This window comes from Diadema antillarum, unplaced genomic scaffold (assembly GCF_040938485.1).
Source record: "Diadema antillarum isolate AM-2024a unplaced genomic scaffold, OU_Dant_1.0 seq00000113_RagTag, whole genome shotgun sequence".
NCBI lineage: Eukaryota > Metazoa > Echinodermata > Echinoidea > Diadematoida > Diadematidae > Diadema > Diadema antillarum.
In genome coordinates this window covers 2,112-22,249 of record NW_027271197.1, presented here as the reverse complement: position 1 = coordinate 22,249, position 20,138 = coordinate 2,112, and the positions used below count along the sequence as shown (strand labels likewise).

At 37.6% G+C, this 20,138-nt stretch overlaps 2 protein-coding genes across 2 annotated transcripts; one reads left to right on the top strand and one right to left on the bottom strand.

The window, feature by feature from the left end:
* Positions 1-389: 389 nt before the first annotated feature.
* On the top strand, positions 390-6,818 carry LOC139727046 (phospholipid scramblase 1-like). The gene is made up of 7 exons (XM_071638027.1): positions 390-576; positions 1,246-1,320; positions 2,346-2,538; positions 3,204-3,315; positions 4,760-4,856; positions 5,332-5,390; positions 6,792-6,818. The coding sequence occupies exons 1-7, from the start codon at positions 390-392 to the stop codon at positions 6,816-6,818; spliced, it is 750 nt and encodes a 249-aa protein (XP_071494128.1).
* A 5,249-nt stretch (positions 6,819-12,067) lies between these two features.
* On the bottom strand, positions 12,068-19,852 carry LOC139727041 (eukaryotic translation initiation factor 4E type 2-like; the record flags this gene model as incomplete). The annotated part of the gene is made up of 6 exons (XM_071638023.1): positions 12,068-12,209; positions 14,643-14,779; positions 15,468-15,620; positions 16,576-16,680; positions 17,507-17,644; positions 19,762-19,852. Coding segments are annotated over 6 exons (667 nt in total), but the record flags the coding sequence as incomplete, so codon positions are not given.
* Positions 19,853-20,138: the final 286 nt, after the last annotated feature.

Sequence of the window (20,138 nt, the reverse complement as noted above, 5' to 3'; positions counted from 1 at the left end):
AGTTCCACTATTATAGTGCGCTGTATAGAAGACTACGCGTCTCTTTGGGCATCATCGTTTGGACACTTTTAGATGCCACATTCTACGAAGTGAAATGACACTGATTGGAAGAAACCATAGATATTCAAGTGACTGATGAGATAGACAGCAAGCTGTACAGGAGAGTCGAAGTGAAGTTGAAAAATATATATCCTCGTAACTGCTCGTACAGATGCGTCTCGAGTTTGTCATATTGCGAGAAAGAGGTAAATGTTTATCGGCCGTTTAAGAATTATTTTTGACTTGATAAGATGCTAAAAAGAGCAAGAATAGATTAACAATTTAGAAGTCATCGTTACACGCTGGCAACTTTCGTCGGAGGGAGAAAGAAAACGAAAGCAAATGTCGCAATGGGTGACCGTCTTGAGATTGTTACATCGCAACCGCGGCGTGATGTGGAATCGGTGGAATTACGTAACTGGGCTAGCCGCTCCCAAGAAGACTCTGCATCCTTCTACAACAGGAAGCTGCAGCGAGCTCTGCGAGATCTCGCGGGAGTCGATGAGATAAACGTGAAGCAGAAGGCAGAAACAATCGGTGAGATATTCCAAACTAAACATTGTGTTCATAATAAAGCGTTTTCGAATCCATTTCGCCATATTGCTTGCATCTAGCTAACCCTCTGCATTCCACATTATTTCCTGTCCATAGGTATGTGTGTGGAATTATTTGTTCACATGCATTGACACAGAAAGTGTTTAGGGATGGTATCGTTGGTTGAGGTGAAGATTCAGCTTATAACTTTTTGCGAGATACTTAGAAACCAATCTATGACTTTTATAAAAAGCATACAATTCTAAATAAGAGGAACTCAAAGTTTATTTGATGAAAAAGTAATTTTTGAAATGGCTGAGATAACCAAAATACCACAAAAAAAAACTAAAACAAAGGGATCCTAATGGTCACTGGTTCGAGTCCCTGATGGCAGTGGTTGTGCTCCTATAGACAAAACACTTTACACTTTGCCTATAGTCTCTCGGAGGGGACTGAAAACAGTCGGTTTTCAGTATTGTTAGGAATGAATATTAACAAACGTTGCTTCCTTTGCTACAGGCACGTAATACCAATCGTAATTCAATTTCAATTTCAAATGCATACATATCTAGCGTCATCAGCAACGTACGTGTTTTGTAGGGGTTTGCTTTGGTTTGTTTTGTTTTGTTTCTCAGTAAGATGAAACAATAATTCTTAATTCTTTCCTTCAAGGTTCTAGCTGCACGGGTGTCAACGAGTATTACATCGTAACCCCAGACGGAAACGTCTTGTATAATGCTGTCGAAGGTTTGTTTATATTCTTTCCCTTTCCATATGAATTATTATCATTAAAAGCTAATATTTTAGTCTGTCCATGCAATCTGCTGCAATTAAATGCACTCTGACTGAACAATCATTCCACGATAAATATCCTCTAAAGAGCTGGGTATCAATTTTGCAAGATCCATGAGTATAAAACTCTTTGAAACAAAGAAACAAACGAATTCAGTACCGACACGTGTTCGCACAATGAATACATACAATTTTCCTCGCAAATGATGTGAACGTCAAAGTTTTGGCGGGGAGCCAAAGCTTGCCTATGATGAGGTTTATAATGAAAGTGGCAATCGAAAGCCAAATTCATCAAAATGAGACCAAAAAGCCCAAAACTATTTAATGGGATGGTCTAGTATTGGTGGAGATGGTGATTGGGCTTTTAACTTTTTGCGAGATATCAGGAAACCACTAAATATATGAAATAATACAGAGCACCGTTCTAAGAGAAATTCAACGTTCATTTGATGAGAAAAGGTTTTAATTTGAATGACAGAGGCATCTAAAAATTAAGAAAGCAAAGCAATCGTAATAAAAGGGGGGTCCCACCTTCTATTATAATAGGATCGCTCTGTTTTTTATATCTCGGCCATTCAAAAACCAAGTTTCATTAAAAAAACAACAACGATAAAATCCTTTTTGAATTACATGCTCTTCTATATTTCATGAGAGGTTTCTTGTAATCTCACCCAAAAATATTAAAAACGTGAAGTATAGGTCTTAACCAAAATTATAGTCTTACTATCCATTTAAAGACGGATTTCTTGTACAAAGAAAACACACAAACACGCAAACACACGTAGGAAATTTACGTGATTGCCAGGAGAAAAGACTTCACGACTTTATGTGTTTGTTTGTTTGTTTGTTTGTTTGTTTTGTTTTGTTTGTTTTCGTGTGTGTGCGTGTGTGTGGCTTTTCTTTTATTCTCCGAGAGCAATGGAGACGCCCTTTGTATATAATACATGTGTAATGATTGTACTGTCTCTGGCTCTCGACAGAGACAACGTGTTGCAGTCGTTTTTGGTGCGGCCCAGCTCGCTCTTTCCGCATGTCCGTCAGAAATGCTGTGAACGAGGAAGTGTTGTTGATAGTGCGCCCTCACCGATGTGATGCCTGCTGCTGCCCGTGCTGTCTCATGTCAGCCATGGTGCAGTCACCAGGGGGTTATGTTCTGGGTTATACTAGGCAAAAGTGAGTCTGGTGATGGTACCCTTTCATTCTCTCCTCCTTTTTCCTACCTCTTCTACTTCTCCTTCTTAATTTCACAGTACAATGTATCACACGCAAGTCATTTATTGGTAAAATTACTTGACATAGATTCTTACACGGTTAGCTTGGTTCATTTTTTTTTCTTTCCAACTTTTTGTTTTGTTTTGTTTAGATTTTTTTTTCCTGTGAAATCCTGAATGTAATCAAGTGATGGACTTAGCCAATAGACTACCATCATATTCCATAGAGTTTTAAGTTATTTCAGTGCTTGGGAGATACCATTTTGTTTGCTGGAATGTGCAATAAACGATTTTTGTAGATTAATTGTGTTCGTGTATCACTTTTCTACTTTTTTTTTTCCAGACAAGTTATGGAAATTTGGCAAGAGATATAACATAACCCCTCTGTGAAGAATTTCCAGTGATAATCACTACAATGAAATGCTACATTTTCTTTTCCAATATCATGGGGCTGGCTTATTAAAGTAGGTCTATAAAAAAATACAGCCATACAAAGGATATGTGCAGGAAAAGCTACTGTCAACCTAAAGTGAGCAATACTTCACAAGAGTTCACCAATGTAAATTCTAGTGAAAAAAAAAAAATTTCTTATTTTGTACGATTCATTCTGCATACGTGTCTCCGCAGGTGGTCCTTTTGTGGCGCCACATTTAGTATATCTGGGCGAGAAGACCGCCAACTTGCCACCATGGAGACCGAATGCTGCCCATGCCGCTGCTGCACATCTATGGACATTACGGTGGGAAACCTTATTTCAGTCTCTTCAAAAAGACTCGCCATAGAAATGTTGGGTGGCAAGATACTGTTTGGTTTTGTTTTGTTCTTAACATTGGACACAAATTGTTTGTTTTTGTTGGGTTTTTTTCGCTTTATTGTTCCCTATTCCATGTATTCCGCATTTTAAAAGTAATCATTAACAAGCACAAGACAAAGCAAAAAGTCCTGTGTAAATGGTCGATTACAACAAATCTTAGATAATGTGACCCTCGAGTGTGTGTCTTGCAGTGTATGAGGAATCTACATACTAATAGACCTTCAAAATAGCAAATAGCCAACCGCAAGGGACGATGGGAACGATAAGGGGGCAAGAGCATCACCTATTGTCTGAGTGCAACCATGCGAAATGTTAGCAGGCGACGTAGATTATTATTACACGATCGCGTCGATCGTATTCAGCTTTCTGCTTTCTTCTACCAAATATCTCATCACAATATGCCTAGTGAAATCGCTGAAGCATTGCTTGTAAGGTGTAGATTCCTAGATAAGAAGCTAATTTTAAGTTATATTCTTAAGTGAAATTACTTACGTTCATAAACATTTCAAACAACTATTGTATAAATGTTTGTGAGAGATCACTCACGGTCTGTAAGATCTACAGTAGATGAGAATACATTAATGACTTTTTGAATGGACACAGGGAGCAAGAGTACCTGTCGCCTTCTGCAACTTTGAAGGACTAACGATGCAAAGTAAATCAATAAAAACCCAAGAATAACCCGGCGCTCTACCTAAGGTTGCATTAAAGGGGAATGAAACCTGAAACCCATAGGTGGATTTAGTTAATGCAGAAACATTAACAAGACACATCAGTGAAAGTTTGTGGAAATTCGGACAATCCGTTCAAAAGTTTTGCATTTTTAAAGTTTTGATATCACAGTCGATGGATATTATAAAAAGACTTCAACATGGGATTTCACAGTGGGACAACGACATAAAGAAAGTAAAAAGAATACTAATTCACGAAATTCCATTGCTCATGAAAATTATACATTCATTTCTCTGTTTACTGACATAATATGTTAAGAATAATGATTATTTCCCTGCCTTTCAAAAGAGGTTAGCCAATTGTTCTTTCGTTATGCTAGAAAAATGAATACATGTCGAATTCTCTTTATATCTTCTTTGTACCGTTTTTCAAGCATGACATCACTTTTTGTTGTATTGTCTTCTTATCCACCGATAGCTGTACCGAAACTTTGAAGTTTCATAAAAAAAAATTTAAAAAATCAGATCCTCCGAATTTTCCTCAAACTTCATTGATGTGTTCTACGAATATTTCTGCATTCACTCAATTCACACACATATTTGGATTCCATTCCCCTCTCAGGAAAACTGTGATTTTATCCATACCACTTGTCACTGACCACTGTCACACAACCAATTCCCTTTGTAAAATTTATCAGATTCTGTCACGGGTCGGCGAAGAGGGCGCCATAACCAAACGGTGGGGCGGAAGGAAACGCTACGTTAACATGGACCACGAGTTCTTCGCTCTTCAGTGTGAGTTTTAAAGTCATGTTTCCATGGTAACTCTCATATGAATGTTACAAAATTTCTGTAGATGATGTCTGCATCTCGCAACTCTCGCAATTTCTTTGTTCATGATACTTATGTAAATCTATAATTTAATTCTGATTTACTTATTATTTTCACTATCCACTCATTCACTACAGTTAACGCATGATATGTAGTTCATTCATCAAAATTTTGATATCTCATTGGACGAAAAATACATACAGATATACAATCGAAACAATATAATATTACAGATAAGAAAATATATATACACAAATGAGGTTAAAAAAGATATATATAAAAGAAGACATTTAAAGCTAATATGCCACTTACCAGTGAAGAAACAGTAAAGCGTACACGCATGCGTACACGTTTTCCCAAGGAAATCGTTCTGAAGTCGTACCGTTTTCATTGTTTTCTTCTTCCTTGTTTTTTGGTGTGTTTTTTTTTTTCACCCCAGTTCCGGCCGGTTCTGATCTGCGAACGAAGGCTGTTCTGATGGGAGCCGCCTTCTTAGCTGTGAGTCCCTTCTTTTCTTTTCTTTTCTTTTTTTTTTATCTTTATCATTGTCGTCGGCAACCTCGCTGTTTGGACACTTTGTCAATATTACACAGTTCAGATGTAGTAGAGGTTCAAACAAGTTAATCAAACTTTACAATTAGGCCCTTCGCTTGAAACTCGGGTCACTGTTCAAGCTGATTTTAGTTGATCAGCAGCCAAACAAACAGGACAGTTTACACGTGAAATAAGAAAGTTATGAAATTTGAAGTTTTACATGCATTGAGAGACGGTTTGCAAATTTGATGATGGTAATCGCCTGACGGTTTGTTCATAAAGATGTCATGAAATAACTTTTTTTTTCTTGTTAATGACTCAGCAAACTTGCCCCCTTTACGCTACAAAGATATCACTACTGAGTCGTTGAAACACTCAAACTATTGAAAGTATATCGTTTCAATTCTTTCGTTTGAATTCATTAGAAAAAAATATATATTTGTGGGCAAGCAAAATGTAGGCTTATTAGAGTGAGGTTATTACATTGCAACCAAGATGCATAAGTGCATTTTTTAAACTCAATTACTTCCTCATGTTTGGCCTGATTTAGACGAAACAAAGGAGGTATCCTTGACGAGATTCTCACTACTGTTTAATTTCACTCTATTCATCAAACTTAACATGGAGTGGACTTTCACATTTAGCTTTATTTCCAATTCATTATTGACAAATAAAGACAGGACCGTAATGAAATGAAGTTGAGAAGAAAAAATTTATTTGTCATTTCACTTTATTAATTAAGCGGGAAAAGATAGAACTACACCAATGTTAAACATCTGTTACAATTCAGAATTTCATTTTTCATGTTCATATGCTGAAGACCATTTGATTATTACAGGGAGGTGATTTCCTCTCATCTCCCTGATTATTACAAGAGTTCACATTTTGACATGATTATATAGTCATGGTTATTTGTTGCAGGAAGACAATCCAAAGCTCTTATAAACTTGGTAACACTCAGTGTTCAACTCTTTTTTCTTACCTTTTGTTTGGAGGATGGCGAGCCATAAATATTCAGTTTATTTTAAAAGAGTATATTCAGAGGTTTTGCCAATGTGGGCTATTAGTGATCAAGTATATAGACAAGATTGTTTTTCTTATTTCGTCTGTGATGGTTTGACAAAAAGTTATGAATAAAAAAAAAGAGTTTTCTATCTCTTAACCCCCTCCCCTACTTCTCTCTTTACCAATACATCATTTCTGTTTTTCATTTCTCGGAGCATCTTCCCTTTCCTCATATCTCTATCTCTCTCTCTCTTTCTTGCATTCAAAAAATCTGTAAACTCTTCCTTTTGTCCAATTCTCCTCCTCCTCCAAACAAATTTTTTTGATCACAACATCTGCTTCTCTTTCTCATCCTCACAGGACTACATGTTTTTTGAGATGACTTAAAATTCCATCGCATCCATTCAAAAGGTACAGAACAACAAACGGGACTCAACTGTCGTACGAAATGTTTTTGACTTTATTTTTCTTAACAATGACGCACATTTTTTATTTGTGACAGATAATGTACTCAATGAAAGCATCTATGTACAATATAATTCAAGGAGGCTCCAATGCCCTGGGTTGTTGTTGTTGTTTTTATTTTGAGCTCTGCATGAAGTTTTTAATGCACATGTGTACTTGCAAAGTGTTTTTCTTCAAGTAAGCATAAAGGAAGATGGTGTTCAATAAGTTCTGGCTGCACAAACTGTCACACTAGCAGTCAGTACTTTACGAAGTCACAAGTTGCCCTTGTGGAATCAGAAAAAAAGAAGAAGATAAGAATGCAAGACAGATGTATGTTTAGCTGACACATAGATATCTGCAGTGGTTTAAGCATTAATCAACAACTAAGTTAAATTCAATCCTGGTACAGTCAACCTCGCATAAGTCGAATGATCGCGTAAGTTGAAGGTCTTTCCGAGACCCTTCTCTTTATATTCTACATGTTATGATTTTAATCCCTCGTAAGTCGAATTTTCTCTAAGTTGAAGTTATACCTTCAGTCCAAATAGATTCGCCTCAGGCAAGGTTGACTGTATATATGAGAAAAGTGAACAGAATATCGCTTTGTACCATACAATATTTATGAAAAGATATAATAATCAATGCTAATAATCTTTGATTGCTTTAACTGAAATATGAGAAAGAAATAATGAAATAGCACTACCAGTCAAGGCATCTTAATAAAACAACAACAAATTTATCAAAAAATGGATATGTGTGATACCTGTTCACACTTGACAGTTAATTCAGAGAGTAGAGGGTTGAGTTGATATCTGCTTCATAGCACAATGGATATAAACACTGAAAGCCACTCTAATTCAAACTATATAGCCAATATATGCTCAGTTTATCTCAAGGTCCAGAAACTGTTAATATCGGGGACTTGGTTTGATGAAAGTAAAACATATCACTTCCCTTTCAGAGTCACATTCTATAACTGACAGAAATCATTTCCAGTAGTCACCCTGTAAATACTGATGTTTTATTAGTGTAGAAGTAGAAGTAGAAGTAGAAGTAGTGAGCATAGAAGTACAGTCTAGAGTAAAGAATGTGATGAGGGATGTACTGTTTATCCCTTTACATTTTTTTCATTCAAACAATCTGTGTCTTTTCTTCATCTTCCTTCAACAGCCATATATTCAAGAGAGACCAAAGATTCTGATGTCTGTGACCCACACTCTACTGGGAAAATTCACAACATGATCTCAACTGGCAACAGAAATATCAATGGAATCGCGTAATAGTAGCAACTTGACTTGTACAATTTCATCGTTTTATCAGCACTACAGTTCCTTTCAGTTCTCTGTGAAATGGTCACAAATTGCTCATGTTGTGTACGAAAGGGACATTTTGTGTTTATTCCAGACATTCAAATTCATCCTAATTCATTTCCTGAAGAAACAGCACTCTAAAGATGACATTTCTCTGGCTATTCTGATTTTTTTTTTTCAGGCATAGTAAAAGTGGACATTTTCGCAGTGTGGAAATTTTGGGGCATTTTGGGCGACACGAAAGTAGCGCAAAATTCTCGGTATCGCCAATACCTAGGCATCGTGCGTAGTGGCAGCATTTTAGATGCATTATGGGATAGCTCAGGGGACAAATTTGCCCCGGTTTTGGCTGCATATGCACTCAGGTCACGTTCTGTCTTTATCCCGGGGTATTTTTTGTTGAAGATTTCTTCGCTTCCCATCATGTGACCAGCACATTGAAGCCTTGCAGTTGTGAACCATGACTCTAGTGACCGCAAATCAGTAAAATTTAGAAACTTTCAACTCATTCAAAGCTGAATTATAGCCAAGAAAAAAGGAGTAACAATGTAAAAGCAGACAAATAACTCCATTGAATCGTATGCGAACTGAAACTCGCACGCGACAACAGGTAGCAATAATGGCACCGAGGAATCCCACAGTGCATCTTTGACAAGGTTCTTCAGCGTGCACAGAAGTTTTCTGCGCATTGACGATACCAAGAATTGAAAGCACTGGCGATACCGAGAATGAAAAGCACATCTCTTTTTTTTTTTTTGCCTTGTTACATGTAATATACCATGTCATATTTTGACTTCACAGAACCAAAAACACAGAAAATTCATGTTACCCGGCAGAGTGCATAAAAATTACCTAAATGCACTAAGATCATTCATGAATACTTAAATCATACATTTCATGAAGACCAATCCAGTTTCTCAAACACCTTAGTTACACGTCAATTTCAAGAGAATGTCTGTGATAACCTTTATCTGCACATGCTAAGATTGTATCAGTGAACTGGTTGATTCTACTGTATTAAAGCTGAAATGGGTTTTCTCCACATTGTGGCCTGTCACATTGGAATGGAAAAAAGTAATATTTCTTTGTTTTATCAGAACTAGTATACTACCAACTGGCATTCTGATACTTTATGGAAAATACGCAAAGTTGGTTGAACATGAATTCATATTCTTCAGTTGCATATACCAGGCTATTGTTGTTCCCCTTGAAGATATGTACTTTTGTTTTTGCTTCACACGATTGATAAGCAAGATTCTGGTCATTCAATAATAAAGACAGTGCGACTGTATATACGCCATATATTTAGCGAATCTCATTTTTAGCAAATGGGGCCTTCTCAACGATTTTTGCGAGTGATTAAATTTGCGACGGTGGAGCACAGTACTGAATGGAGAAATGTATGCATGCATGTCACATTCATGTTGCAGGATCAGAGTCAATATTTTTGCAACTTTAGATTCACGTACCACCTGATTCACGAAATTTGCAAAAAATAAAAACCTCACGAAATATTCGGCATATACAGTATATGCCCCTTCACATGCAGTAAGTACCCTGTCAAAATCACATACATTACAGCCAAGATAAATGCAAGATGAGGTGAATTATTTGACAAATGAAAATCATGCCATAGTTGTCAAAAATGAAATGGTTGAAATCTTTCTACCCTCTGTCCAAATTTTGAAGTCTACGAATACTTTGAAGTTTGGTACTTTTTGCTCTATTTTATATGGATATGCCTCAATCAACCTCAAAAACTGCTCTGTTCTGCAAAAGCTTTTTTGTTTTTCTCTTGAATGCAAGACAAACTGGCATTACACAGGAGTTGAATGTCTTATCAGCTAATAACATATGCTTGTCTCTCATGGCTCATTCTCAACTCTGGGAGACTGACTCTAGAATTGATATCAGCATTTTTATTTGAGATATTTGCAAGTGGTGATAGCAAGGCATCAGTGAAGGTGACTGCAATCATACCCTGTGATATTCATGGCCGTAGATGGTAAAGAACTCAGTGTGAGATGTGTGGTCATGTCAAAGCAGCTAGAATCACTGCATTTTTTTTTTTGTACAGATAAATACTCATATTTATAAGCAAAAAAATTACCATGGCAACAAGAAAGTGGCCTTTTGCATTCATTCACAATATGAAAATATGATCATAACAATAATCATAAAGAATTGACAAACTTTATAATTGCTGGTTGAATTTTCATGCTGAGAATCATGCACAAGTCAGTCACATATCTATGTCAAGTACTCTGCACAGTCAGAATGTTGTACTTTACATTTTACGTGGAGTTTGAAAGTGAAGGATATCAAGCCTTCCCCTACATTTCAATGGATTACTCTTTAGTAGGTCTTCCATGGCACTGTAAGTCTATTTTTCATAAATATCCTGGATTTTAATGTCAGTGAAAAGGGGTTACGATCCATACACTCCTCCCAATCCTTACAGAATCACAAAAGCCTTCATGTGGGACTATGGGATTCTTTATCACTAGAACCAATAGTTATCACATGAAAAAATGGAGAAAAAGTAATGTCTACTGAACTTAGCAGCTTTTCCACATCAACAATATCCATACCCTTGGCAGTAGTGCTACTGCACTATGAGGCAGAAGTGTGTGTCACAACAGACATAATGACCTAATTTGAAATTCAGGGCATCAGCCAATCACAAAACAAAGGATCCCGTGGAATGCCCTCATGGTTGAAAATGTATAAATTCTTTGCAATCCCCCTGAATGGGGATCTTTTAACCTGAACTACTGCAGTATAGGCTGATAGCTCTCAAGTAGTCTCTACACCTTTTATTTGTTCAGATATAATGAAAGTTCGATACAGTGAAACAAGGACTTTGTTGTAACGGGAGTCATCTGTCCACAGAAATTTCAGTTACTGTAAAACCAGAAACATTTGGGGCATGAAACTTTTATGAAATGGAGCCAACAGCCTTTGTCGCAGCATGAAACTTTCGCGAATTGGAACTGGCATTCAATGCATTGAGCAGAAAAAACAAAACAAACAAAACATTTGCATGCATTTTACTTGCGTGAATCTTGGCTCCTCGCAAAAATAGTGAAAGTTTCATGTACAGCGCACTGCCGTTATAATGAACACAGTTATAACGAAATTTCAGATGCAATGAGGTAAGATTTATGGCCCAACATAATCAGCGAGATATCTCTACACCTTTTATTTGTTCGGATATAATGAAATTTTTGATACAGTGAAACAAAACTGCCGGTACCGACAACTTCGTTATAACGGGAGTCGCCTGTATGCAGAAATTTCTGGTTTGAAAGTACAGGAGATAAATGGCCTCTTGTGCATCAGTGATGTGACACATAGCACCTACCTTTAATACATCTGATCACTTCAGCAATCAAGATTGCTCACAGTTCTTCCAGCATGAGGTCAAAAAGGAAGTATGTGTCCACATTCCAACACAATGCCAGCAATGCACAAATTACCTCGCAACGCCAGGAGCTTGGTGAGAAATGATAGCGCGACACACGAAGGGGGCGCATTGGCAAAGTATGGGTTCGAACTGGCTTTCTTCTACACTAGTCTCTGCTGTTTACTGTTTCTCAAGGTTCCGCTGCATGTCCATGGTAGTTTGATCAGCTCCATCATATGGTTTCATCCTTGTCATCAGTATCTCGTCTCAGCTAACTAACTTTTAAAGAAGAAAAAAAAAACAACATTGAGAACCAGGATGCCTCTATTACTCTCTGCAAGCTAGCTGGGTCCATCAAAACTGTCCAGGTTCATTCCAGCAGGGAAGGCATTTTGCTTGGCAAGCGTCTAATTTGAGTTCATTGCAATCCAAAAAGGACTGCAGGGCTCTGGTTCCATGAAATGGACAAAAAAAAAGATAATAAAAAACAAGGAGACGGGTGTGATGTGAGATGTCACAGGTGCTTTGGTGTACCCCTCACTGCTACCAATGGGTGGCACCCCGCCTTGCTCCTACCTCATGAAGATGTCAGTATTCCTGAAGCTAGACCTATCCCTGCACATCACAGGGTGAGAAAGAGATGAATGGGAAGAAATGAGAGAGAAAAGTTGCATGAGAATTACACAAGTATATGCAAAGGTGGGTTGTTGTTTTTCAATTAGTACATGTACTGCAAAAGGGAATATATTTCTTAACCCTAATCCAGGGCTCGACACTAACGGTGGCCCGGTGGCCCGGGGCCACCAAAATTGAAAGTCGGGCCACCAAATTTCCCCAAAAGGGCAAATTTGGTGGCCCGCCTCGGGCCACCAAAATTTTTTGAAAAATACGTCAATTAATTCGTAACTTTTTGCGCCGGAAATTAGCAGTTATATTTGTTGAAAGGATGGATGAAAAGGACTGAATGAGTGCCTGAGAGTGAGTGTTGCGAGTTTGTTGAGGTTTATTTATGAGTAGATGTATGTCCAACTTCCAATTCTTACTATGACTGGATAAAACTTAGATATTTGACTCATTAAAAAAAACAGGACTTTTAATGTTTTTTATTGTTTTTTTTCGGGGCTACCAAATTTTTCTCTCGGGCCACCAAAAATTTGAAATTGAGGATTTTGGTGGCCCCATCGGGCCACCAAACAAAAAAGTTAGTGTCGAGCCCTGCCTAATCCATCTATTTTTTTGAGGGACTTGATACCACTGGGGGGGGGGGGGGGGGGGGGGGGGGGGCTTTTTGGCCCCCTTTCAGATCTCGGTCGTAGATCGCACGATCCTCGCGAAGATTTGCACTAAGGTAGAGGCTAATGTAATCTACAAGACTTTATAGTTACATTTTTCAAGTTTTAATTCATGTATTTTATATTAATCAATTTATGCTAAATAAGCTCCAAGACTTCTAATTTTTGGTGAACCTATTCTTTTCAATATCCTCAACAATAATAGTGAAGCAAAAATTCGGCTTCATAATTATTTCTTATGTTTTTCATTGTTTATTGAATTTCTTATGTATTTCCTTGTTTTTACTTTTTGTTCTTGTTTTTTTATCAAAATTTGTCGCAGAAACTTTTTACAGCATAATCAGACTAGAATAAATCATTATCAGCCATTGAAAGTAAAAATATTTATTCTTATATTGATTAATTGCAAAAACATAATTTACATTGAATTTGTACACAAAATCATGTTTTTGAGCAATTTTTGGGTCGATGAATGTTTTTCAAAGGGGCGTGGCTTCAAAACGGTATGCCCAGGAGCGACAAATTTGGTCTCAAAAGTTGCGCGATGCTTGAAAGAAAAAAGTCATAGAATGTCGCAGTGTGAGCATCACGTGTTGCGGAATAATCACGCAAAACGTCAAGGGGGGGGGGGCCAAAATGCCCCCCCCAATATCTTCCATTAACCCATTGAGGACAAGTTCCAAGTATATTTGGGCATGTGTCTATGGGAAATGCATGTTGTACAACATGTAGCAATATCAGCCCATCCTCAACGGGTTAAAAGACCTGATAGCGCAGGCAGGGGCGGATCCAGGGAGGACCGCAACCGGCGCACGCCCCCCCCCCCTTCATTTTTTGTTGAAACAAAAGAAATAAAAAGAAAAAAATGGGGGGAGGGGTGCGTGCGCCCCCCCCCCCCCCCCTTTAATTTTGTAAACGCGCCCCCTCTTTACGGAATTCCTGGATCCGCCCCTGGCAGGGATCCATGGAGTGGGAAGGCTGGTCCGGTTCGGATATTTTTGAGAATCCCTGTCACAAACTGTGTACCGCCTTATCACTGATCTCTATGTAAGTACACACACAGTTGCAGAATCTTGAATGGAGTCAACCGTTACCAATGAGCGTACACTTTGATGCACGTATTCGTTGACTGGTGCTATTTGTAGTTTTCCTATGTACCCAGGTGGGCAGTGAATGAATTGGATCACCCATGGATCCCCAAGCTACCGAGCCCTAAAAGAGCTAAACCAAGCAGCAATGTAAAATCCTTGACTCCTTATTCACAAACAGAGAGCAAAATTTGCACAATATATGTCATCACAAGCTTTATTGCAAAGGGACTGTACAGTTCTGGTTGAGGTGAGGATTTTATAGCTTTTAACATTTTGCAAGATATTCAGAAATCACTCTATGAGATGTCAAAGTGTATGCAATTCTTAGGGGCATCAAAAGTTTATTTGATGAAAATCGATTTTGAAATAGCTGAGATATCCAAAGACAAAGTGAAACAAAGAATTCCTAATAAAAGTTGTGGCCTGTCACATTTTCTTATTATCACTTTTTTTGGATATCTCAGCCATTTGAAAACAAATTTTCATCAAATAAACATTGAATCCTTCTTAAAATTACATGATCTTTCATATTTCATGAGAGGTTTCTCATTATCTCACTTAGGAATGTTATAAACCTGAATCCCCACCTCAACCAGTACTGTCCAGTCCCTTTAACATTCACATGGCTTAAACTATACATGTACACTAATGAGGGAACAACTTACTTCAAACTATCTGTGTGCGTCTTATATTCCATAATGGTATTCGGAGGTAGGTTCAGAACCCTTTGTAACGTGTCCCGGACTCTGATATTAATTGCGTTGTCACTGGCTGTCCTATTCCAGATGGAGATGATATCCTCCTGTGAGATGAGAAAGAGAGAAATATGAGAAAAAAAAAATGACAGGAGATATGCAATAATCAGAACATGAAATTTGAGAGGAGAAAAATTTACTTCTAACTTTATATCAAAGTACTTTTCAGCTGCAAAGCACAAAACGCACGTTTCTAGAATCATGTGTATAGTTTTATGTTTTAACGACATTTTCCTGAGAATGAGCCTGAAACCTACAAAACAGGACAGGATAAACATGACTATGTATGTTCCCTATTGTACAGGACACTCATACATAGAAAGAATGAAAGAAACACACATATTGCTCATAAGTTTGGGTCATGATGGTTCTTTAACCCATTGAAGACAAGTCCCGAGAATAATCGGTCAGCAGTCTATGGGAAATGCGTATTGTAGCAAAATCAGCTGATCCTCTTTAGGTAAATACGGCGCACTCCCGTTATACAGACACAGTTATAACAAAATTCCACTTACAATGAAGTTAAATTCAGGCCACAAAATTATCCACTGCATGTTTTTTTATTGTGTATTTGTTTGGTTATAACAAAATTTCAATATTAGAAAAGAAAACTGCCAGTTCCAAGGACTTCATTATAATGGGAATCCATTGTATATGATGGCCAAACTTCCTACATGATGTTTACATCACTGCAGCGGGGGCCTGAATGACCACCCGACCACGACGGCCACTCACCGCAAAGCGGACGGACACCACGGCCCCACAAATCTCCTCTCCAACCATGAACTGTTCCCCGAGCATGGCCAGGATCAGGTTCTCCCACAGGCGGGAGGCCAGCCCCTTCCGTAGTCGCACAATCCACTTGCCCCCCTTTTTGTTAGCCTCATCCTATGACGCACAGACAGGAGAGACGACTAATACATAAACAGAATAACTTTACCTGGCATGTGTTGCGGCACTATGAAATCTAAGCAGAGCAATCATTCGATTGTTTCATAATGTTTGAATGATTAATTGATTGGTTGATCTATCAATTGATAAATCAAGTGATTGATTGATCGATTGATTGATTGATTAATTGATTGATTGATTGATTGATTGATTGATTGATTGATTGATTGATTGATTGATTGATTGATTGATTGATTGATTGATTGATTGATTGATTGATTGATTGATTGATAAATTGATGGATGGATCAACTTATTATTTGTTTGGAAGATTGATGCATAGATTTGTTGTCATTCTTCAACATACAAAAAAAAAATATAAACACAAGTCATATACAGAATGGCAAGTATGACATAGAAATTCATAATAGAGAACTTGTGCAAAGAATGTAGAAATACATCACTAAATCAAATCTACATTGTAAATCTAAATCATGGAAATTCTCCAAATCCATTGACAAGTGCAACACTACTCTCTCACAGACTTTTGAGACTGACATTCACATGCATAGTAGAATAAAAGATAAATGCTTCAAAAAGTTTACAAGGTCTTCACCTGGATGAACAGGAAAATCCGAAGCTGAGTGATTATGAGTGAAGAGAGAAAACATAGGTGTACACAAGGAGTCCAGGGCAATCTGCAGTCAATTCCCACACAAAGATGTTAGACGCCTTGTTGAGCTGTTAATGTACAAGATGACTTCTTAAAGAACACTTGGTCCTACTTACAGCACAGAGGGTCACTTGGGATTAGCTCTCTCTGAATATTTAAAGTCATTTCACTTGGCACACTGTGGCCAGGGGGTTTGAACCTGTAACCTTACAAGGGGGATTCCTCACATAAATGTGCTCTAGATTGAGTCAATCTGTGCCAGTTCTGAAATGGTTCTCACCTCCCACATTGGTTTGATTCCATGTTTGAAGAGATGATAGTCACTACTACTCGTCAGATCACACGGTCGGGCTATGTGACTGTACAATGTCCAGAACTGTTCAACCTGCGTAGAAATGGTGCGTGAATAAGATGATTACATTCACTTTGGCAGATCACATCAGGGTACTGTAACACCAAAAATGTACATGTGCATTTTAATTTCACGAGAGCCTAGATTCGTGAAATTAACATCGAAGCAAAAGTTCTTGTTTACACTATATGCATTGAATGTCAGTGGCAATACGTGAAAATTCCATGCCACATAAATTTCTTGCTTTGCACTTACAGTACCCATATCATGAAGCAATTTACGACCTCAGTGCATTATAATACCTGCAGCTGCCATATAGCAGCAACTAATATTCTTGCAGGTGATTCATTGTTGCCTTGTCATTCTAATGGTAGGGACATTTATAGTAAGTTGGAAGTTCGATGAAACAGGGCATCACAAAATATCAAGTCATCATAAAAAAAAGATACTCACACAATAAATGAGATATGGCTGAATCTGCACTGAGCAATTTACACTCAAACATTTATGCTACCAGTACTCATACAATGTAAATAAGTCCAACATCTAAAGATGCTTCATGATTAATGCAATAGGATCATTATTGTGGACTCTTGGTTGTGGCAGTTGTTAATATGAGTGGACTATAATTGAACTACAATGTGTACTCAAATTTTTATCTAACCATAGATCCATACATAGACTTGGACACCGAGGATGCTCCATAACACTACAAAATTCTGTGAAGGACCAAAATCTGTTAAGAAGAGAGCACCGACAGGCTTCCTTATGCACTAATACTGGATCGAATACTGGACGGTTGATCTGATCTTCACTTTAGCATTGAGAAGGTACTCTTCTTTACAGCTGGCATACTCACCGATGCAAAAGCACCAATGATTTTAATATTCTGCTCGTAGTTGGCTGAGGATGCCTTGTTCCCTGGTGTCCTCCGAGAGAACCACAGGCAGTAGGAGTACTGCAGCTGGTGCTCTCCTTGCTTACACTTTACTTTGGGCTGTAGGAAAGAGAAGTGACAAAATGGGGATGGTCACAACTCCTCAACTTGCGTAATCTGTGTCTCATTCTTTGTCTGTTTTACAGTGCAAATTCTCATATACACAAATACTGTAAAACCATGAATTTTTCACGTGCAGGAAGCTTTTGCAAATTTTACGTGGAGCCACGAGTCGCAAAGGTGAAATGCATGACAAAGTTTTTGTGTACAAGTACACAATCCAGTACATGTAGTATGCTCATAATTTTTTTATGGTCCGCACTTCATCACTATTTCATGCCACGATAAAGGCCATCGGCTTGAATTCGCAAAAATTTTGTGCTGCGAATGTTTGTGGTTTTACAGCACATAACTTGAAAACAGATCAAAGAAGTGAAAAATGACAACTGTCATACACTGTTAACTCTGGTTACTTGCTATTCAGATCTGATTACACGTGGATGAATGGAAATGTGCGCGACCTGCAAAGGCTCCAAACTCTACAGAATAGAGCTTTACGCATTGTGCTAGGAGTAGATGCTCGGTTTAGCAGGGAGACACTATATAACATCCTGAAAATTGATTGTTTAAAGGAACGCTGGAAAAAGCACACAGTAACTCAAATATATAAAGCCATTCATAATTTATTACCACAGAGTTTATGTTCACGTATTACATTAAGGGAATATTATCATAATGTACGTAATAATGATAGAATTGTATTTTTACCCATACCAAGGACGAATTGTTGAAAGCGAAGTCCGTTTTATAATGCATCTAAGTTATTTAATAATTTACCCCAAAATATTCGAAATATTGATAATTTAAGCTCTTTTACACAAGCAATTCAGAAAGTAAATTTCCAGATATTATCTTATATTGATTTTTCCAGATATTATCTTAAATTAATCATAATAATTTTCTCTTGCCACTCATTTGTAACAAATCCCTGTTATTTTTGCTTGTTTTAATTACGCATATCATTTTCGTCACAGTTTGATTTTGTTGTTATCGCAATGTACTCTAAGTCATTTTATACTTGTATTCATATTTGTTCCAATCTTAATTCTGTTCACTGTATGCTATTTATGTTGTGTTTTGTCAGTTTTTTATTATTATTATTATTAGTCTTGTACCAGTTCCTCTGTTTTTTACTCAGTTTTGTAAATTCTTATGCACGGCCTTGCTGAAAAGCAGCTTCAAAGCTGATAGCAGGCTTTTTTACCGTGTTGAAATAAATAAATCAAATCAAATAAAAAAATCAAATGAAATTATGGGAAAGAATCTTTGACGTATATACATTGTACTTCCAGCACAAATTCCAGAAAAAAAAATTAACAATTGAGCGATTGTATTATTACTTCAAATGCTTATTTAAAGCAAATATGTTTCAAAATTTGGGAATTTACCCATCAACATAATGAAATCATATGACCTTTGGAAGTAGCTTTGGATTCCTTTTTACAGCATTTCCACTAAGAGAGAACATGAATTCTTTCCCTAAAGGTTATTGTCTCTAGCTGTTCAGCCAGTAAGACAAATGATAAATCGTCTTATAGGTCACACTCAATCTTCCAAATCTTTTCTTCCCTTTCCTCTACAATACAGCCTAATTCAGAAGTTATGATTTTTCACAAATTACAATCAGCATGATAAACTGCAGCTGTGTTGTGACCTATCTAAAAAAAATCCACACCATTGCACACTTTTCATTGCCATGGTCCTGTTCAGGTAGCAGGTTTGTGCCTGATTTCGAGTTCTACCAGACTGCACCAACATGTCAATAATTACTTCTTCTTTGTCGTAGTGTGGACAATATAGTTCTCTCGAGCAGGGTTCAACAATTTATGAAACAATCACATAAGAATTTTTTACTCTTTTAGAAAATCCAGATGTAAAGTCACAGTGCACTTGTATCAAACTTCTTCACAAGATATTGCTCTTTCATCACAACTTGAATAAACTGACTTGCGAATATCAAAGTCACTGTTACATGGTTCTACCCGAAGTATGTAAATAACAAGGTCAAGACAATGATCATGCCACTATGTACCTTCTCTTCCACCCCCCCCCACTCCTCCCAAATTCAATCCCTACCCCCATAAAGAGCCTGAAACGTGGGCCCATGCTACACCTACCCAAACTATTTTCTGTGTGTCATCAGCCGGTTCCTTGTCTGCGATCTGCTCTGTCTCCTCACGGTCCTCTCCGCTGTCATCGTCCTTCAGCCTAGAAGGGAAGGCAACAATTGAGATATCATTGCCATTTGGCACGTACAAATCAATTTATGGGCATCCATCAGATCGACATGATTGAATGATTTATCGATTAATTACTTTCTTGCCCACAATGGGAATTCTTTGTACATTGGATACAAGAAAATAAACATCAAATGCATTGCAAGAGTGCCAAAGACATATCACAGGGTGCAACTGAAACTGAAAAATTCTCGGGGTCGGACATCCGGGGATTTTCACTCGGCGAACGCAACTTCCGCTCAGCAACTGATCGCGAA